Source organism: Bacillus rossius, chromosome 15 (assembly GCF_032445375.1).
Source record: "Bacillus rossius redtenbacheri isolate Brsri chromosome 15, Brsri_v3, whole genome shotgun sequence".
Classification (NCBI taxonomy): domain Eukaryota; kingdom Metazoa; phylum Arthropoda; class Insecta; order Phasmatodea; family Bacillidae; genus Bacillus; species Bacillus rossius.
In genome coordinates this window covers 105864-129024 of record NC_086342.1, presented here as the reverse complement: position 1 = coordinate 129024, position 23161 = coordinate 105864, and the positions used below count along the sequence as shown (strand labels likewise).

Sequence of the window (23161 nt, the reverse complement as noted above, 5' to 3'; positions counted from 1 at the left end):
GGCAGTCTCTTGTCTTGTTTACTGCACCAACTGGGGCATCGCACAATTACCCGTCAACCACACAGTCCAGCCACAACATGGTCGGCAGTCTCTTGTCTTGTTTACTGCACCAACTGGGGCATCGCACAATTACCCGTCAACCACACAGTCCAGCCACAACATGGTCGGCAGTCTCTTGTCTTGTTTACTGCACCAACTGGGGCATCGCACAATTACCCGTCAACCACACAGTCCAGCCACAACATGGTCGGCAGTCTCTTGTCTTGTTTACTGCACCAACTGGGGCATCGCACAATTACCTGTCAACCACACAGTCCAGCCACAACCTGCTCGGCAGTCTCTTGTCTTGTTTACTGCACCAACTGGGGCATCGCACAATCACCCGTCAACCACACAGTCCAGTCACAACATGGTCGGCAGTCTCTTGTCTTGTTTACTGCACCAACTGGAGCATCGCACAATTACCCGTCAACCACACAGTCCAGCCACAACCTGCTCGGCAGTCTCTTGTCTTGTTTACTGCACCAACTGGAGCATCGCACAATCACCGGTCATCCACACAGTCCAGCCACAACCTGCTCGGCAGTCTCTTGTCTTGTTTACTGCACCAACTGGGGCATCGCACAATCACCCGTCAACCACACAGTCCGGCCACAACCTGCTCGGCAGTCTCTTGTCTTGTTAACCGTCCACAAAGCAAGGATATTCTGCAACCAGGTTGCTTCAGGTACAGACGCTAAGCCTTGGAGGTGTGTTCCTGAGCTGTTACTCACCAGTTGGCGCTAGTGAAGGATACAGGTTGTGTCCGCTCCAGCGAAGCGGCGGGCAGGTACTGACACAGGCGGGCGGCCTCCAGCGCCCCTCCACCGTCCAGTGGCCTCCAGTGGCCTCCAGTGGCCTCCAGTGGCCGCCAGCTGACCCTCCTCCCCGACTCTGTCCTGCTAGCACGCCCGGCCTCGCCGCTCAAGCCATGTTTACACAGACAGTAACAGCTCGCAGCATTTGTAACTTGTTGAGTGTAGCACAGAATTTGTTTGCATGTTTTCACCTGATCTCTTGTTTTCTGTTTTATATAGCGTGATCAGCGCTCACACTGCCGCTACAACAGAACCAATCAGAGCCTGCCCTAGACCCACCCGTCACCGGTGGTCTGGGGAACTAGTGAGGCTAGCCAACTTCTTGTAGCCTACGTCACTTAGTTTCACGCAACAACTTGAGGTACCACAGGACCCTTACTCCCTGATTCCACACACTGCTGTTTTATTATTAGTTAACAATCATCTTATGGTTTTACTTTATGAAAGTGTTTGTATTTCCTAGGTTGTAACAGCAGAATTTGCAACCTCGATATTTGCAATGTTGCTATCCACTTTGTTACTTCTCGCGTTGTCTTCGTCCACAATATTTGCGATCTGTCGCACAGACATTGGCACTCAGCGACGCTAAACAAAAAATAATTAAATAATTTCACCATATCTCAGATACCTACATTATTTTAAGTTTTTTAAAACAATCTCATCTTTATTTGAAATGTAGATACTGGTATTATTTTTCTTTTCAAACCTATTAGTAGGTTTTAGTTACGCTTACAATTACTTAAACAAAAATCCCAAAATTTTCACCCTTCTCTTCTTTTCCCACAGGGATGCCTATGTGAAAATTCTGACCTAAATATTTAATAAATATGCCAATATTCGTTAACCAAGTAAAACCAACTCATCCCATTATTTTTTACAGCAGATGTGAAATCCAAAATATTAAAATATTAAAAACTAAAACATAATCTTGCCAATACTGAATTAATGTATCCATTTTTTTTTAAATTTCAAATAAATATTTACCCTTGTTACTTAAGAGGTGATATTTCGAAAAACGTTGAGTAAGAGAATGTGTTTAAGTGACATTTATTAATCATTGCCAATATCTTAAATCACGTCTGATTTAATGAAAACATATTTATTTTTAATGTTAAAACCAATCTTTAGAATCCTTCGCCCCTTAAGAAATAGAATTTCAGCAAGTAGTAACAAGTCTGCATGTTTATAAATAATACCGCGTAACTTACATCCCACTTGATTAGCTTCAGAGATATGCATTTTATAATAAAACAAAACTGACCGCCTTTTCACCCCCATTGCTATTGAATATAGGAAAATTATAAAGGCAAGAAATATTCTATGGAATCATATAATATACGTTATACTTACTCAATTTCTTATCTCCAGCTTAATTTGCTTGGGTATATGATTTATTACTATTGATATCTAATATACTCCCGTTTCACTGCATTTGAAGTCGAATTTCTAAAAATAGTAAATTCGCCATACGAAATTAATTATTGAGGTTATTAATTTTCAGTTTCTTACATCCAGCTTTATTTACTATGAAGGTATAGTTATTTTTATAAAACAAAACTTACCGCCTTGAAGTTCGAATTCTGGAAAAATAAAAAAATAAATAAAATTCATAACTGTATAAACTTGTTGTTGGTCTTAATTATTTTACCCTTAGATATAGAAGATCCGGAAGTAAGCATTATTTTTTCTTATAACAAAACCTACCCTTTTTACATCCCTTTGTGGCGGACTCTCGCAAAATGGTAAAATTATAATGTGTGGTATAGTATTTTTATTACTTTTATCAAATAAAGAACATCATTCTTACTTAGATTCAGGCATGCGATTTCTTAAAATAAATAAAAAATTACCCCCATTTTCACATCTCAAAAAAACACTATTTAATGGGAAAAAATATCTTTCAGCACAGCCTACAGGCGTAGGTAGATTTATAAATACCTACTTATTCTGGAAATGTACTGGAACACTTCTGTAAATCTATGAACGTCTGGAACATTTTTATATCTTCGTATACAAAACATATTCTCTAATATTCCAAATGATTGATAGAGCATTTTCCTCATATTCCATGCAGCGAAAATATTTCGAATGTTTTTAACTCAATGCATGCAGCATTGAATAGCTTAGAACGATTTTTCACAATATGTCTACTAAGGTCATAGTTTTTTTTCTTTAAAACGCTATTTTTTATCCTTTGCGCTAATACTAGGGCGTATAAAAATTGCTTTGGACCAAGGCTTATGATTATATTAACATGGTTTAATATAAACTCGATGAAATTTGATATTAAGTAGGTTGATTTTTATTACAACTTTTTTTACTGTAATAGTATGTAGATACTTCTTATTAAAAAAATTTAGCCAAAAGCTTTTGATAATTTTTAGGATTTTCAAAATAAATTAAAATGGATTTTAAAGTATATCAAATAGAAAAGTGATATTATTTTTGGTTTTTCAACCCTTGTTATTTCCACTTCTCACAGTAATGGTTGGTTACATAAATATTTACTTCACATAAAATTTTAGAGAAAATGTAGAAAGCTAAAATAAATAATAACAGATTCAGTAGTTTACATGGTACGGAAGTTTTATTAATGTTTTTATTCCAACCCTTGATTTTTTTAATCCCTTGCAGTAACTCGTTTTATCTAAAATTGTTCCAGACCAAAGCTTTAGATAATTTTTAGAAGATTTACAATCAATTGTTTTATATTCTATATTTTATCTAAGAAGGGAGTTGTGAGTATTTTTGTTCTTTAACCCCTGTTTTTTCAACCCTTTGAAACAATGGTTGGTTATACTTATCAAAAATTGTTTCAGACAGAAGTTTAGGATAAAAATTGTAAGGTTTGCAAACAATTTGAACGGATTTTTTCCTTCAACCTTTTTTTCACCTCTTACTATAATGTTTGGCCGTATAAAAAATTATTTCGAACGCAATTTTTTGATAATATTTTAAGGTTTTACGTCAAATAAGAAAACAGGATTCTGTAGTGTGCCTACTAAGGGAGTTATGAATTTTGTCCTTAAGGTTCAAACCTTGTTTTTCCCACCATTTGCAGGTATGGTTGGTCGTATAAAACATTTATGTCAACGAAAGTTATTGCTCTTACTCCTACTATTTATAATATGTTCAAACGGATGCAATATTTGTCATATTATGGAAGTTACAGCGATTTATTATTTTTTATTTCTACTCCTTTGGTGGAATTTTGCCCATTACCTAACGAACTCGACAGAAAATTTCCATTACTATATTTAATGTATCAGTTTGAAAGTGATTTGTACAAAATAACGGAAGTTATCGTGTCCATTAAATGTGCTATATATAATTATATGTATAATTATCTATACATATATAATCATTGCGTTGAAACGATATACTATATAAAACTTCGCCGACAGATGCACCATGGTAACGGCTACAATAGGTAGTATTTATTCTAAATATACCTAAAAATACAATACCTAACGCTGCTTGCCCGTTGCCTTTCTTAGTTTATTACTTCTAGTTATAATTTAATCGGAAATGTTCATTTTTCGTTTTAATAACATACTTACTTATTTTACACCCCTTACGGTTTGAATGTCTCAAAATGGTAAATTATGGTTGGTAGTTTTCGTATGTTTATTAATGGTACCCGATATATTTTCAAAGACTTGATTAGATTCGAATATATAATCATTTATCTGATAACCATATTTACCCTTTTGTCACACCATACGGGTTGAATTTTGCAAGATTGTAAATATTATGTTGGTATAGTTTCCGTGTGTTTATTATTGGTACCCGATATCTATTATTATGCTTGATTGAATTCGGAGATATATTTATTTATCTTGAAAGCATATTTATTCCTTTTTGACCCCTTAGGAACTGAATTTTGCCAAATGGTTAAATTGTGGATTTTACCTTTCGTATGTTTATTATTGGTACCAAATATCTTTCTTACGATTGACCGGATTCAAATATAAATTTATTTTTCTTAAAGTCATATTTACCTCTTTTCCACCTAAATTTACTCAAACTTAATTTCACTTAAATTTACATCATTCCATTCGTCAATACTATACAAAGATTTAGATTTAAACTATAGTTCTAGAGTTAGCCTACACTTATTGAAAGACACTGATTAGCACTCAAAGGTAACCTGTTAAAACATTTTACACTTATATTATTAAAATTAAACTGTCTTGATAATTGATTATAATTAATATCAATTAAGTATCTATTTATTGTGTTATGGTTGTGTACACTACGTTTTAAGATAAATTTCTGTAAATTATTCTTCACAAACAACAAACAATGTAAAATAATAATACATGGTAATGTAATTATCTTGAGTTTAACAAAGTGTTCTCTACATGAGTGTCTTTCTGAGATTCCAACAATTCTGCTAATTTCTTTTATCTGACATAAAATATATTTTTGCTCCAGGTGAATAATGCCATAAAAAGTGTATGAAGAAAGACTTTATTACTAATTGTTAACTTGTATAACATTTTAGCTCAACTTACTATCTAAAGGTCTACCTAAAATTTTACCAGTGTTGAATTTAAGGGTAGATTTGAAAGTAAAAATAATGGTTTCTGTTTATTATGTTTCTTATGCTTGATCAGCTTTGGAGATATTATTATTTATTTTAAAACCATATTTAACCCCTTGTCATCCCTTAAGGCTGAATTTTGGAAAAGGTTAAAATTAGGTATGTTATTTTTTGTGTTTTTTTTGTAATCAGTATTTTTTGCTATGCTTGATTAACTTCTGAGATATATCTTAAAACAATATTTCCCCCTTTAATTATATGTAGCCTAATGTTTAAGTTAGCCAAACAAATAACTTATACAATTATTTTAATCAAAATCCTTCAAGTACTTCTCGTGTGATGCAAACAAACAGACAGAAATCCAACAGTCAAAAATTCTTAAACATATATTATTTTTGAGTTTCAAATAATTGTAGTAACCATTTCCAATAGGTTTTTTTTCCTTCAGAATTTTATGCAATGCACAAACACTCTACCTTGAACAGTTTTATTGTTAGGTACATTTCGAAGAAAGACTACTTATTGTACTTAGTCGTTACCATGGTGCGACTTACAGAAATATTTTACATAGATTTTCGTTTCATGGTTGATAGACCCTAAAACTATTATTATTTTAAGAGTATATAAACACATAAATTTAAAGACACGAAAACTGTGTTCCAAACTGACGCGTAAAATTCAGTGATGGAATATCTCAAGTTCGTTAATGGCAAAATTGTACAAAACAAAAAAACTAATTTCTGTAACTTTCTTAGTAAGAGAAAAATCACATCCGTTTTATGGTATTATACCTCGTAAGAATAATGCCAAAAACTTTTGTCTATGAAATTTTTGATATGACCTTCATTACTACAAGGGTAAGAGAAACCGGGGTTAAAGGACCGAAAAATACATAACTCATTCAATATTAACCCTAAAAATTCGTTTTGATTTTATGTAAACTTTCTAAATATTATCAAATCATTTGTCTGAAACTATTTTTATACCTAAGTCCAACTATTACTACTAAGAGTTAAAAAACCAAGGGTTAAGATACAATAAACATTCATTCTTTATTACTAGGCATAGGCTACTATGAAATCCGGTTCGATTAAATGTAATACTTCTTATCTTAATCAAAAATATTTACAGGAAGATGTTTTTATTCATCCAAGCATTAATTAAGGGTTGAAGGACAAAGAAAAAATCTTTAACCTCCTCAGTAGGTACACTATCAAATCCATCAAATTTTGTTGTAAATCATCTACATATTATTTAAAACTTTTTTAAAAAAACAATTTTTGATAAGCCAAACATTACTGCAAAGGGCTGGAAAAAACAGGAGTTTGACCACAAAAAATCCTAACTTCTTTAATTTATACACTATAAAATCCTTCCAAAGTTATTGTACGCCTTCTAAATATTATCTCAAATTTTTGTCAAAAGAAATTTTTGTTAAGACCAACTATTATTACAAAGGGTGAAAATAAACAACTGTTTAAGGCAAAAAAAAGTGAGCCTATCCTTCAGTAGTCACGAGTGTTGTGTAACAACTAACCTTGGTAAAAAGCATTTCACGTTTTCTCATGTTGCAAATACTAATAATACGAAAATCAGACACGAAATTTAATGTTGCATCCTTTAAAATAATACAAAGTGTGAAAAATATACTCAAATTGTGATATCAATTACATTTCGGAACGCGAATCACACGTAGTTTCCACACTCGTCTATAGAATTCGCTGCCGGAGCACCTGCGTCGACTATAGAATCATTCGATTTGCAGCTTGACAATTTGAACTATATAATGAAACGGCTCCGATAAAAGCGAAAACGACTTGGAAAAAAAACTAAACCCCAGATTTCGACCTGGTATTCGATAAGTAATTTTATAACAATACTACCCAGTTAAAATTTATTAACAAGTTATACTATAAAGTTTTCCTTTGGTTTTGTGAACTTTGAATCCGTTCCATTCACGAAATTACTCCTAATAAATGCCGTATAACGACAGCTTAGTTATCACACAACAAAAATTCACGACTTCCTTAGTAAGTACACTATCAAACTCGTTCGCATTTATTGCAAGCCTTCTGAATATTACCTAAAATGTCTGTCAAAATAATTCTTGAAAACACCAACTATTACTGCAAGAGGTGGGAAAAATAGGTTATTTTTCTTCGTTAGTAGGCACAGTATATAATATAATTGAAATTTTTAAATTTTCTAAACATTAGCGTAATAATGTCTGAAAATTTTTATAACTGAAACATTGTTTAGTGCTTAACTTGTGGGATAAAACGAAGCAGCCTATGTTATCTTTATGGGAGTTGTCACTAGCATCTCGACAGAACCGCCTGCCCGCCCCACACTAGTTACAAGATCTTGGTCACGTCTTCTTATCAAATGTGGTTTAGACATTCTGCGAAAATACTGGATGCATTGAACACAAAACATCGAAATATTTCTGCTACATGGAATATGCGAAAATGTTTGAGCGATCCTTTTTGGAATATATGTTGTAAATTAAGTTTTACGAATATTTATGAAGTTTCAAGAATTTTTTTAGAAGTTTTAAGAATGTACCAAAATAAATAGGAACTCTAAATCTATCTTCAGCCGTAGATGGAGTTGAAAGGGCTTTTTTTTCTGGCACTGTCGGACAGTGAATCAGTTTGAATAAATTACTCCGCCCAAAGCAATGCCAGTTTTGGCGGGTTGGTTGATCGAGCGACGCATCACCGCGCCATCGCTCTCCTCCTCAGATGCTGGGAAGCCAGAGTCACTGTACGTAGTGCATTCAGGGTCCTGTCCTGTGATTGGTGATCCCGGTTCCGTTGCATATCTGCAGTTTCGTTAACGCAGCTGTTGTTCCTGATATTAGCTCCTTGTTTAGTAAAAATAAAGAAAGGTTCCAAATGATGGATTACTTTGTAAGCTATGATTCCAAGATCGCTTTTTAAAATAATTAAAAATATGTTTTAAGGTATTCCTCGAATCCTCTCGTTCAACCGTAAACGATACAGTGGTGATTGTTTCAGAAGTGGACAATCCACGTGGACCACAAGTGATGAACTGGAGGGAGCAGCGGCTGTGCCCGGCCAGGCGACTCGAGGTCTCTGGAGACGCTGCCGCGGCGGCAGCACAGATCTCCGCTTGAGCGCGCACGCTCTGTCGCCCGCGGGTTAACTCGCTAACAGGCATTGTGGGTAATGCCATTGTGGTGAAGTGGCGCGGCACCCCGAGCTCGCGGCTTTGTGCGCGTCTTCAAAGGCCCCGACACGCCACTAGAGGCGACAAAACGTGTTGACAGCTCTGCAGGGCCGCCTGGCTGCTGACATGCCGACTGCCTGCCGTCGCTCCACCTGACAGAGCTCGCGGGCTCACTGCGGTCGCTACGTGAGACGACGAAACACGCTAACAAATTGTCAAAAACAGCTAAGATCGATTCGACCTTCAAAAACGTTTAAAACTCATGATATCCGTTCCGTTTTCCATCAACAACATTTAAAAATGAGGCTGTTCCAAGCACTTTCCGATGTTCGTTCGTCGTCATTCTGTCTCGTCATGCGCTCGGAATGGACTATAGTCAACAGAAACAACGCTAGGGGCTTGAAATTAAACAACTCAGGTGACAAACAGATTTGCTGCTTGGTGGAAATAATTTCTAGCCAAATAAAATTAGTTCAAAACCACTCTAATCTATATATATAAAAAAGCTGAATGTTGGCACAGTGTAACTGCTGGCCTTAGGAAACCACATATCAAAATACTCGGACTTTCAAGTGTTCGTGTCCTCTAATTTTAGGTTTTAAAGTTTTTGAGGCTTACATTTGCATTTTCTCGTGTTGTTGCGCAAAAGAGAGTCATGCTGAACCTCATGTTCGTCGTAAATGAAAATTATAGTAAGTGCGGTGTAAATTATTAAAGTATTCAAAATACGTTATTTAACCTGTTATGCAGCTGCAAACTACATTATTATATGTATGAACAAATACCTAAATTGTTTGGCCCAAAATTACAAAATAAAAGTTGTGATACTTAAAGGTTCGGTGTTATGAAGCAAAACTTTTTCCACTTCAGTCATTTATGTCTAAAAGCTTCTCGCCAGCTTAGGTATATTTATTTTATCAATTATTTCGTCTGCGCGTTTCTTTGTTTAGAATTTAATCAAACAGACTTATACATATTAAATTATATGTAATTACATATTGATAAAACTGTTACAAGATTGCATATGGAAAAAAACCGGAAAAGGTTTGACTGAATGATGCTCGTATATTGGGAGCGTGGCAGCCGCGCATGTAACAAGGTCTGTCTGGTCGCTGTTCTCTGGCACTGCAAACCATCGGCATGCTAGTGTGTTCGGGTAAGAAATTATAGGACAGTTTAAAAAATTGCATTAATATTGTATCTGACAGTTTGTAAAATACAATAGTTTCAATCCTTTTAATATTAGTGAAAATTATGTGTTCTTATCTGGTTTCATGTATGAGATAATCTTTTACTGAAATAACTGTGAATCGTAAGTCATAAAACATTTTTTTTTACTTTTTGTTTATGTGCATGATTGTGATAGAACTTTAGTTTGTTGTTTTTATTTCATCCAACATTTAATTTTGCATTTTAATATCTTTAGCAGCATTAAGTGCCTAGATTGGAGTTTATCGCGGCCACTGAAACACCAACTCAAATGAGTCCTAAAGGCGCATGCTCCAGCGCAGAGGTATTCGTCGGCACAACTACCACTTCGACGGTGCGCCGCCTCGAAAGCCAAGATAGGTTTACAGCAGCATAACTTCTCAAAAATTGTATGTATCAAAATTAATCAAAAACTGAAAATATTAAATATAAAATAATTTCATGGATACAAAAAGTTCTGGTAAAACAAATTAAGCTTTTTAAAACAACTTAATAATGTAACTGAAACTACCTTTCAAATAAAACAAGTTTAAAACCTGCATTTTTTAATGTAACTAATTTAATTAATTTTTATTGAGTTAACTTAAATTTTTTTGTGGTAATATTTAGATATTTGATTTTTTTGGCGTTTAATTTTGTTTTCAAAGGTTATGAAAGTAACTATTTAAATTTTCATAACTCTTTAACAACATTTTCAGTTAATGCTTATGGATATCTATCGTGACAAATTATAAATTAGCAGAAGAAAAATAAAAATAAAAGAAAGGTTGATTGATTGAAAAATAATAATTTTGAGATAGAGGTAAAAAATTTCAATTTCCAATGTGTTTAGATTAAGTTATATTTTCTTCTGTTTAATTATAAATTAAAAATTTAAAAATCTATTTATTTTTCAACATTTTAATTTTTTTTCGTTCAAAATGCATTTTTTTTTCGTTGAGTTTGAATTGTATTCTGTGTTGTTTTTTTTTTTTTTTTTTAAGTCTTCTGTTTTTATATTGTAATTTTGGATAGCTAGTCTCAGGAACCCGGTTTTTGTCGAATGTTCTGTACATATTCAGGTTCGTTGTCGCGCAAAGGAACACGGGAAAACGACATGGCCGCGAATCAGTCAACTCGCAGACAAGGGATAGTGAACACAGCTGGAATATCAATTCGTAACTGAACAATACTTTTCATAGTTAGCTTCGTTAACAGTAAGGCTGATGATTCACTAACACGCTATAAATAAACGTTACACTTTCTTAACAATAATACGTATTAGCAGCTCCTTAAACTTTATTGTTAATTTAAAATTAAAATTTAATTTAATTACTGGATAATCGCAATCAATACATATTAATAAATGGATTCTTGTGCATGTAGCATTGTTAATGAATTCGAACCACTGTGAACCAAGTTACTGGTACGAAAGGACTGTTTAATTTATGCAATGCGGTATTTGAACTCAACCGTCAGTCAGAAGTGTTCCTGAAGGAAGGTCGACATCCGGGACTCCAGTGCCCGTGACGTCACAGGAAGCCTCCTTCCTGTCGGTTTTCATCACTGACCTTCCAACGCACTGTCTCAGCTTGCCACCCGAGTGTTTGCTTGTTCATGTTCTTATTGTTCTCTCCTTGTCCATCCATTCGCTCCCTCCTGTGGTTTCTTCTTCGCTGCTTCTGCAGGGGTCGTGTTTCTTCGTGTTTGCATGCAGCCTTCATACAGTTTGTAGTAGCTTGCATTACGTAGTTCCAGATCCGCGCATACATACGCATGTTCATACATGTATCATAAGATCTGCGATGGCAATGTCCTACATTATTCCATGGTTTATTTGATGAGTGGTTGATATGCTAGTCATACTTATCTCACAACTGACGTTTGTCAAATATTTTTATTTGTTAGGTTTTGAGTTGATAATGTAAATAGTGCCGTACAGACTAACGCCAGAGGAACGCCGTGAGAGTCCGTGTGCGGGCAGTGGGCCGAAGGGGAGGCGGTGGGGGCTGGACTCGGGCCGTGATTGGCCGGCGACTCGAGCCATCTCCATGACAATGTCCCGGCAGCTGCGGCCGCCGCACTCAGCACACTCCATTACCGCCACACACTCCGCCACCCCCCGCCACCCCGGGGGCTGTTGCTGTGTTGCCAGTGTTGCAGGCACGCTGCTCCACTTGAGTGTTCTCTAGGCTCTGTGGCCCCTTGCCACACATACTGCTGTTCTTCACCGCGAAGGTAGCGTCAGCTCGCTACTCACCTAACTTTCCAGATAAAGAGGCGGACTGCTGAAATAAAATGTAAGAAAATGAGGTTCAATAAGCCGTGATGTACAAAATGATAACCTAATGTTAATTAAATCCAGGGGTTACCGAATGAAGCATTTTTTTTTTATCATTTCATGGACTGCACTATGTTGGTAAGACGCCCTGAATATTGGCTGAAGTGCAGTGTCTGCATTGTGGAAACAGTTTTAAAAGTTTGTATTGCATGGAAGTGACAGATTCTAATTCACACTTACTAACCACCCTGAGACGTGGTCCTAATGTTGCGGGCATGACATATGGCGATGGCGAGGTAAAAAAATCGGCTTCACCTACAGCACGCCGTCTTATCTCATGGGAAATTGCACAGATGTATTAATGATATCAATGGGCTTGTTTTAAGGAAAATAGTATTAAATAACTAAAAATTACCATTATAGTATTAATTCTAATAAAGGTAATTCGCATATATTTGAAGAAAAGAATTACTAGGATAAGTGTTTAAAACATAACGTATGAACTGAAAGAAACATTTAAAGACCATGCAAATAATATTAAGTTTAACTCATAACTTATTAGCCTGCATTTATAAACTTGTAATTTTTTATTGACGTGTTTAAGGCGCATACACCTACAATATGTATAATTAGGAAATCATTTTATTACACAATTTTAATTGACTCGACCATGCTCACGCACATTACAATCGTGTCGAGTCAATAAAATTGAAGCAGATTTGGCCTTGTTCGCTGTCAAAAAATCACTAGCATGAGGACGGGGTCGCTCCAAACAGTAGACTAAAAACGTTGCTCAATATGCCCTATGCACGATATAATTAATAACTATTGCGTGATAAAATTTAATCTCGTTCAAACCATTGAGTGTGTGTGTATGTATATATGTATGTGTATATATATATATATATATATTCAATGCTAAAACTTTGTTCAGTCATTGTGCAATCTAAATATATATAACTCAAAGGTGACTGACTGACATAGTGATCTATCAACGCACAGCCCAAACCACTGGACGGATCGGGATGAAATTTGGCATGCAGGTAGATGTTATGACGTAGGCATCCGCTAAGAAAGGATTTTGATTAATTCTACCCCCAAGGGGATAAAATACCACTCACTGACTCACTCATCACGAGATCTCTAAAACTATACACCCGATTGACTTGAAATTTAGCATAGTTACTCATTTTGTGATGTAGACGCTCACTAAGAACGGATTCTGCGGAAATCCGATCCCAAGGGGAGTTTCAGGGGCGTAATATATCAAAATTTCCAGTTTTTGGTAGGAAATCACCATGGCAACGGCTGTTGCTTTGTTGGTGCTTCATTCGTCTCTATGGCAACGACTATTTCATTGTTAGTGCAGTCCTCATCACCGTTGAAATTTTGGCGGGTACTTTAAATATCAAAAATTGCCCTTTTTTCAAGCATATATATTTTACAGACTTTAAACTTCACAGTAATGTTCCTTATGTTACGCAGGATGACATTTTCCGAAAATTAGATCCCATGGGTGGTTAAAACCAGGCAACAGTGAGTACTTTGTCTGCATGAGAACAGGATTTTGCATTGTTCATGGCTTCTGCGTCTCCATGGCAACGGGCATCGCGCTGCAGTGGCGTACCCACAAGGAGGGGCATGTATAATGAGCGGCGCAAGAGTGATCTGCCTGTAGACTGCCGTAGCGAAGTACGGGTACATCAGTTGTACTTTGCGTGCACGAGTCGGGAAACCATCGGTGCTATTAATTTTCTCTCCGGTACATTATACAGCATTGTAATAAATTTTCACTAAATTTTTTTAATTTACCATTACTGTAAATGGGAGATGTGGCTTAATTTTTTCCCATTAGTACTTATAGCCGTGCGAAGCCGGGTCGGGCAGCTAGTCTTAAATAATACTTCACTACTTCCTCTACACGGTCAATAATATAGTGCAATTATAACACTGAGCAATATTACTGATCGTGTATGGAGCGCCTAGAAAAGAGCCTACCTTTCATCAAGCTAAAAATATATTAATTGCGGAAAATGAAATGTCTGGTGTCTCTGCCGACGTGTGGAGCCGACCTCGTTGTGAGTAGCTACGGATTCGAATCCGTATAAGGCTTGGATGAGTGTGGGCTGGTTTTACAGGGCTCGTCGGTGATGCATAAACATCTAACCTCGTTCACTAGCAAGTTCATGTGTACTCGTGTTACAAATAAACTTACAATACTAAACTCGTAGATTTTAACGAAGAATTCTTTAAAATAATTCCGAGCGTGATAAATAAACGAAAAGTGTTAATTTTAAGGGAAAATGGTAAAATAATTTACCCTTTTAAACCCTATCTATAATTCTGTTTAAAAAGGTGGTATTATTGATTTCTCGGGACTAGCAGAACAACAGAGTAACGAACATCGCCGGAGTAGGGAAGTGGAAGGCAAGTGATGAAGAGGGAGGACGCGATAAGGAGGTGTGAGGATGTGGTGGGAGGCGAGTGACGAGAGGAAGGAGGTGGGAAGACGAGGGGCGATGAGGCGAACAGGCTAGGAAGCGAGGAGACGTGCTAGTTAAGGAGGTGATGTTTTACGTCGTATTAGTGCGATGATAGGGCCGCCGCTTGCACGGCGCTGAGATGCGGGCTAATTGAGTGGCTTGGAGCGGGGCCAGGTCTGGTCTTTGACCTCAATAGCGCCAGCTTGCTTGTACCTTGAGGCGGTAGGAGACTGGCGAGGCCTATTGGCAGCAGTGCAAGGCCTACAGCTCCTAGCCAGTAGCTCGACCATTCAAACACAACTCGCGAAAAAGGGCTTTAAAAGAGCTTTTTCATTGCAACAAACTGAGTTCATAAAGGTTGGTGACGTTCCTGACTTCATAGTTTTTGGATTTGAAACAGTTAAAAAAAAGCCGGTCGGCGACTCTTGGAGATGAGTACATGAGATAGTAAAGGTGTCCGAGCGCGAGGCGAGAGAAGAGCGTGTTACCTGAGGCAAGGTGTCGGCCGCAGCGTGGAACATGCGGCGGCTCTGCGGGTCGCGCGCTCACTGCCTTGTGACGACACATTCCTGCCGCGCAGGTCGCCAGTCAGCACTCGTGGCTCAGTGTTGCCAGCCTGCTGCGAGGACGGGGCTTTGTCGCCGCGACACTTCATGAAGCCGCGACCGCCCCTCGCCGCGGCGACAGGCGTGCCTAATCGGTTACCTCGGGCCGGGCCGGGCGGTCCCTGGGGAGACTGCTGTTCGCTCCGCTAAACACACTGCGAATACCACAACTACTTTCAAATACATTTCCACAGGTTAACGGTCGAAATGTACTCACAGATGTATTAGAAAATTGTAACAGGTAAAATTATTGTCATATTATCGCGAGTTAAAATACAGGGATCAAAGGATAGTCTAATTGTTTTATCTACGTCTAATCGGTTTTATACACGTCTAATCACACATATACATGTCTTCTCTATCTTTAATTGTAATTAAAAAAAGATTTTCTGCCTACGTCTTCAAATATTACAATAGAGATTAAGTTTATCATGTGAAACACGTAAAACACGTAGTAGTAAGTAGGCTTCTCTTTAAACCTACATTTCTATCATTGGGAAAATATTATTTTTAATACATTCAAATATCATCACAATCATTAGTTTATATTATTTGTTACATTTACAAGGCTATATTTAATAAAAAATTAATTTAATCAACTTAAGCAATAGGCTTTATAATCATAATAAAAGGACGACAGAAAACCTCAAAGTTTTCTGTGACATTTTCCACAGAGCCGAGATGTGAATACACTTGTCAAGGGGAGGGGAGGGACTATTGCACAAAGAAAGGATGCATGTCAGAGATTGGTATTTTAAATTATCAATTCATTGTCTCAAATACTAAACTTTAATAGTTTATACAACTTTGATGAAAGAATAGTTTTACATATGGGTTTAGGTATTGAAGTAAACAATAATAAATGCTCCAAAATAAAACTAAATAGTAATACAATTTGGGGTCGAGCCCCCCTGTGACGTAGGAGCGGTGTCCGCCAATCAGCGAGCTTGCCGCCACTGCCTCTGGAGCCAGTTGGCCGACACGTCTGTCTCAGTCGCTGTCGCCTCGAGCCGGGCTGGAATCCTGTGAGCGCATGGGCCTGGGACTGCTTCAAGTGCACCATGTGCGGTACACTCCTCAGAGTTCCTGTGTCAACCAGCGCCGACCAGCGTGGCGTGTGTCCCGTTACGTAACGCAGTCTCCCTCGTTGTGAGGAGCCCTCAAACAACCTACTTGAAGACAACTGTTTGAAGGAACGCAAGTCGTATTATTTTTAATCTGCGAAACATCTTTGGTCACCGATCACAAGAGGGGCGCGGAGGCAATGTAGGCCTGTTTGGAGCATATTGTACGCAAACACGTTGAAGGAAATGCCACAGGACAGGGCCTCTTAGGCCCAACTAGTTGAGTCACAATGCTCTTGCACGTGTCAGTGACACCCGAGAACTATACCGGAGTACCCGTGCTTCGCTGCGGCAGTCCGCGGACAGAACAGTCTCACGCCCTCCTCGTCGTGACAGCCGTTAGAAGGTATCAAAACAATGCAAAAGCCCGTAGCTATGGACACAAAGAAAGCATCATCAATGAAATGGCGAGATTGGTTAGATATATTTCAGGCCCGCCCACGTGGCATCCAGTGCAAGGACCACTCAGAACTGACCCTCTTCAATAGGAATGAACTTGGAATGGGAGCACACATTGTAGTTGTTGCACTTGGTCGTGAAAAAAATTAAAAAAATTAGTTTTATTGTTAAATCTCCTGCTCCCGTCATCGCAGAAAGATAAAGTATAGCTACGCCAGTTTTTACTTCTATAATCATACGCTTTTAAACACAACATGTTTCATTAAAATCGGTCCACTAGTTCTTGCGTCGACCTCAAACAGACAAACTTCAGTTTTTTAATAGTATATAGTATAACCCTATTTAAAATGGTTGCCAAATAAGTCGCGCAATGAAATTCCTCGCTTCCCCCTTTTTTTTCACAAAAATAACATTTTTTATTTTATTTTGAATTGTTAATGAATAGTAGGGTTATTTATGATTGCGTAGCATAACATTTAGTCACAGTATCTAATAATTTGATGCAGGTTGGTGATTTAAAAACTTGTGCAAAAATGTCCAATAACTCGAAAACTACGACAGTTTATTAATTTTTTTATTAATAACCATTATTTACTGGCCTTTCAACTATTTTCTGCTTGACATTGAGTTATAAGACCCCATGTCAATTAATTTTAGGGGAATAAATGACGAATAGAGAACTTTCTCTGAATGAGATGATTATTTTTCTCAAATATAGGTTATATATATATGTGTGTGTGTGTGTGTGTGAGTACGTATGTTCACTATGGACTACGAAACTACTGGACCGATTTTGATGAAAATTTCAGGCAATCTTCTGATTAGCCCAGCGGGTGATCCTGTGAATTTTGGTAGCGATCGGATGAACAGAATTTTTTTTTTTTTTGCAATATTGTGTCATATTTTTAATACAAGTTAATATAAAATTATATATTTTATATTTTTGAATATTAAAAGCGATGTTAGGGTCGCTAGTCACATAGAATGGCAAGCAAACACCTGCATGTTGGACAAGCGTGTGGAGGCAGAGAAGCTCCAGAGACTTCATCGTGACTGGACAGCAGGCCAGACGCCAGACGCCAGACGTGAGCACTATCGACTCGGCCTGCTCCGAGCGAACGAGTTAGAAACCTCGTGGTCAGCTCTAGCAGCCGTTGCACAATGTCCCGGTCGACGCAGGTAATGAAAGGTCAACTGGTTCTCCGGCAGCTACATGGTCGTGGAGGGAGTCGGCACAGTTACATAGGCACGGACAACAGCTCTCTCGACCAGTGCACTTAGCTCGAGTTAGTTTTGGGGAGTTACCGGGACCTAACACGGCGTCTGTAACTTTGCTGGTGATGTGACTCGAGTGTTGTCTGACTCCAGCTATCGCAATTACAAAAACCACAATGCGAGTCTTTATAGAATAAATAACGCTTTCGCTCGTTAGGACTTCGCCCCCATACCTCTCATATAGTTTTATATAGGGAAGATCATGGAATAACGCCACCAATTTATTGAAATTGTTTTCATTATTGAATAAAACATAATGGCACAATTTTGATATAATTTTAGAAGATAGCTTTATCATTTAGGAACAGCGCTTGGTATTAACATTCATAATAATATTATTGTTATTTGATTTGTTACTGAAGTACGAAATGACGTTATTACCAGATCTGGAGGAGAATATCGCCATGTGAAATCAGTTAGGAATAAAACATATAAAAACTTAATTGATTTACAACATAAATATATAATTACAATTAAAAATAGGATAGAAACAAGTAATCGAAAAAAAAGTATGTAAATGAATACAACCTAGTTTAAAATACCTTAGAAAACACTTAGAACACTTGAAAGATTGTTTCGTAGTTCTGAAATTTACTAAATTAAAGAAAAGTATTTTTGTACGATATTTTTAAAATTATTCTGTGCAACAAATACCTAATCAAACCATATTCACTTAATCATTCTTATAGAGTTCGGCCATAAAACACAAGCAAAAGTAGAGAATTATTTCTTCAAAGTTAAAAATTTCCTGTTTAAATATTTACCTGCTTATATGGTTAAATATTAAACTATCGAATAATTTTGCCCACGTAATCTTAATATTTAAAATATATACAGGCCTAAATAGAACTAATTTATGTAGGCAAATAGGCCAGTGTATAAAAAAGGTCAATTGTTTTGAAATAATTTAAAGTCTGAAAACAGTTCTGCTCACAGAAAAGAGCCAACAGAAAATATAAAATAATATTTTTTTTACTCCTGTTTTTATGGTATTAATTCGTTTCAGCAATAATTGTTTCAGCTAAAGTTTTAGATAAAGTTTAGGATTCATACAATAATTATAACGGATTTGATAGTATACTTTCAAACCTTGTTATTTCCACCCTTTGCAGTAATAGTTGGTTAGATAAAAATTAATTTTAACAAAAGTTTTAGACAATATTTAGAAAGTTTAACAAAAATAGCGTACATGGTAGTGAACTTTTATTTATTTTCTTATTCATACCACAGGGATTTCTTACCCCTTGCAATAATATATTTTTATTATCAAAAATTGTTCCAGACAAAAGTTTTAGATACAATTTGTAAGATTTGCAAACAATTTGGATTTGATGGTGTACTTACTAAGGAAGTAATGAATTCATTTTCATATTTTAGCCCCGTTTTATAATAATTGTATCAGAAATTGTTGCAAACAAATGTTTTAGGTAATATTTATAAGGTTTACAAACAATTTGAAGAGATTTAATATTGTGATTTCTAAGGGAGTTTTTAATTTTTTTCCTTCAACTCCTGTTGTTTTCCATCCCTTGAAGAAATAGTTGATCGTATGAAACATTTCAGACGAAATTAGTAAATAATAATTTATGGTGTTTAATACATAGATATGAGTATGTATTGGTATGTCTGAGCCCTGGATTCCAAGCGCAGATTGGGGTTGTTGGTGTCCGCCATCTTGGTTTGTGACGTCATGGTGGCGAATATTTCCATAAAAATTTCTCAAAAATCATTCAAAAATCCTCAAAATGTCTAAAAATTTATATATTTCGAGAGAAAAATTCAAACTTTTAAGCAAACATCCAATTTTTTTTCCTAGAAAAATGCTAGAGGCTTAATTAACCTAAAAGTTGCTTAAGACCCCTTAAAAAATTTAATTGCCACATGGTAGCAGCCAAGTGCTCACGTCCTTGCCACATGTGTAGCAGCTCAAAAATACAGGCCTTTTCATAAATTTAGCTATGGTAGAACCTCATTTTTATTCCTAGATTTTACACTTAGATTTTACAAAACTTTTTTACAATAAATTATAACTGACTAAATAAAAAGATAATAAAATGCTGTCTACAATTATAAAAAAAGCCACTTTCAAACAAAAACCTACCAACTAGAAATGATATTTACATATTTATATCAATAAAGTAAACTTGAGCGACTTGTCGGGGCGTTACTAGCAGCATCTCACGTTTCCGCTCGAAATGGCAATAATAGTTTTTCGAAGTGCTTTGCGAATCAGCACTCTCGGTTTAATTTTTCATGTGCATGCTCATCAAGTTACCAACTAATTGTATAACATATAGAACATTAAAAAAAACATGAATGCAGCTACTATGTTTTAACGCATTACACTGGCAAACGCAGTAAATGTTCTGCTCCACAGTGAACTGGTTGAACACTGCCGCTCCCTGAGTGATGAGTGAAGCAAGATGGCGGCCAGGCGTGACTAACCTGATTGTCACGCCGAGTGGGGCTGACACCCCTCTGCAGTTCCCACAGCTGCGAGCTGTGCTGCGGCTCAACCAATCACAGCCAGCCGTGGCGTCGGACAGTGCCATTGTCCTCGTGTGTCAACCCTTGCATTGCTGGCCACAGCAAATATTGAACGATACTCCCATGTGGCGTCAGTTCCTTATTGGCTGGTCTTTTTAGGGGCTACCAACCTCAGTCAGTAAAGACAGGAAACAAAACTGTCAAATAATATGTAAGAAAAGAAGCATTTTATTTAATATTTTCCATATCCTGCGTACTAATGCATGCGTGTTAAATGTTTACTGTCTTCCTTTTGTGAGAATACATTTTATATCTACATGCTCAAAAAATTTGTTTTTACGGCCATGCAGGGTGGCATTAATGTATATATATATATAAATATATATATATATATATATATATACACTAGCTTACCCGGCAGACTTCGTACTGCCTAATTAAATTGCAATAAAGTCCTGTCAAAATGATGTGTAATGTGACATTTTTTGTTCCTACATATTTTATAGTTGGGGCAAAAAATTCTCCTGAACAGAACGTCACCCTGGTGATAGGGTGTTGTGAATAAGAAATATAATTAAATAAAACATATAAATAAAAAGATAAATAAAAAATAAGTAATCTCTTTATTGTTAATCATGTGAAACATAATAATTTTTATTTTCATTGTAGTGCATGATTAGATCGGTAATTAGCTTGGTTTGTAGCATTTCGGGTTCTTCTACCTAAATTGATTCGTCTAATAGGAGGCATATCTATATTATAGATTATTTTGTCACATGCAATAATTAGCGATCATAGGTAAATAAACACTGCACAAAACACTATATAGGTAAGAATTTGTTTGGTGTATAAGTTGACAAAAGCAAACTCATTAGGGTAGGTAGCCTAAAATCAAAGAAAAAAAAACACTGACATTGACAGTTTGTTGTTGTTTCAACTTTTTTTAAATTTGATATGACTTGGAGTCAAATCCTTCAAGCCGTATTTAAAATAGGGAAAAGAAATAATAAAAACTTAAACTTATGAAATACTTTTGGTAACGCTGGTTTTGTTTGACTGATATAATGACTTGAAAACTGATGCATTTTAAAGTAAAACAAATGAAATAATATCGCGAAGCCGACCAAATTGAACTATTCGATTTCGGTTTTTTTTTTTGTTTTGTTTATCTGTGCTCCAACGCACACTGTTTTGATAGATATGATTGAACTTTGTACAGAGGTAATAAAGTGCAAATTGACTCTTTGACGTTAGGAACATACCTACATTGTTTAAACAACAATGAGTGCTCGTTTTAGTTAGAAAACGTTTGTATGGGAAAAATAAAAGTGCTGGTTATAGGGTTTTTCCGGCAATTATTCGAATTTTTCTCGCCGTATAAACCATCTTTGAACTTCAATGAACATTTAAAAAAAAATTGGCCAAATTGGTTCAGGCGTTGTTGAGTTATGCGCTTACCAACACATTTTGCGATTCATTTTTATATTATATATCTCTTGGGCTAAGTATTTTCTCAACAGTATTTCGTTTACAACTCGCACCCAACATTTATACGCACCTATTTTAAATTCCTGAAACGAATTCAATTAGAATTTTTACGTTATCTAACAACAAAAGCCACGAACGTATACACGTGCGTAAGACTGTAAACACCTGCCACCAAACAAAACAAACCCTAGCGTAATAGTGTGACCACTCTTTCAAATAGGTGTTTGTTTGTCTACAAAAAAGGTGATAATTTCGATACACTACAGTTAAATAGCTTTATAAATTATAACCATAAAATATTCGACATTTGCAAAAGAAAGATTTTTAGGTTATTGTAAAACAATTTTAAACGCTCGAATACAACGCATACCTTTACAACGTAAGTGTTGATTCGAGGCTGGTAATAGCATAGGGACTAACTTCAACTAAGAGCTTCGTAGATCCTGCCTAGTGTCAGTCCCTGTGGCCTGTGACTGTGCGTGATGCGACACACGCCCGAACACTCCTCACAGTTTCCCCAAGTACAAAATAAGTACTTTGAAACTAACGAAAGAAATGACATGGCGGTGATCGCATGCCACGAATTGCAACACGCAATATTACACTATCTGCTAATATTTACGGCTCCCTTTAACTCAAGTGTCCTTGCTGAGATCATAAAATATATGCCATTATATTGACAATATCGGTGCCGTTTCGGGAAGAACTGGACAGGGAAACAGACCAGCTGCGCGATGTTGGGAAACGACAAACACCGACACGGCGGCGTGACTATTAGTTCCCATCATTTGAAACGTAAAAGCCAGGCTTCAGGAGAAAGCACGATGAACAGGACACACCAGCTTACCTTCACCCTACATTTCTATTTTGATGTCAAGATTTCATGGATTTAACTTCAGGGTAAATTGTGCAGCAGTAAATAAGAAACAAGTTACCTATGTGACCAGACGTCGTAGAGTCACGTATCAACATGGAGACGACGTGGTACGCATGGCGCGATGATCTCAAATAGTTCCAAAGGCGTGTTTCACCAGAATGTCGATGACTGCATGACCTGCTGTGGTGACGGCACTGTACAGACGTGGTGAAGCCAAACGGCGAGGTGGTTCTCGGGTGATTCAGTCCATCCATCTCGACTGCAGTGTAGCGTGGATGGCTGAGATCACTGCAGGCTCCTAGCATCAGGCTTGTTAGTTAAGCCGAGCGCACAATTAGTAACAGTAACAGTAACAGGAG

At 36.6% G+C, this 23161-nt stretch overlaps 1 protein-coding gene across 2 annotated transcripts in view; it reads right to left on the bottom strand.

Annotated features, from left to right (window-relative positions):
- Nucleotides 1–20487, bottom strand: part of LOC134539195 (alpha-tocopherol transfer protein-like) — a 42890-nt gene extending 22403 nt beyond the window's left edge. Inside the window, exons 1-3 of one of the 2 annotated variants that reach the window (XM_063380969.1) lie at nucleotides 20396–20487; nucleotides 15036–15307; nucleotides 774–938 (exon numbers count right to left, since the gene is read on the bottom strand). In XM_063380969.1, coding sequence (XP_063237039.1) covers nucleotides 774–938; nucleotides 15036–15114 — 244 coding nt within the window. In that variant the 5' untranslated portion in view covers nucleotides 15115–15307; nucleotides 20396–20487. Of the gene's footprint in view, nucleotides 1–773; nucleotides 942–15035; nucleotides 15308–20395 lie in introns of those variants that run through there. The other variant, XM_063380968.1, reaches the window with a different exon arrangement.
- Between the last annotated feature and the right edge of the window lie 2674 nt (nucleotides 20488–23161).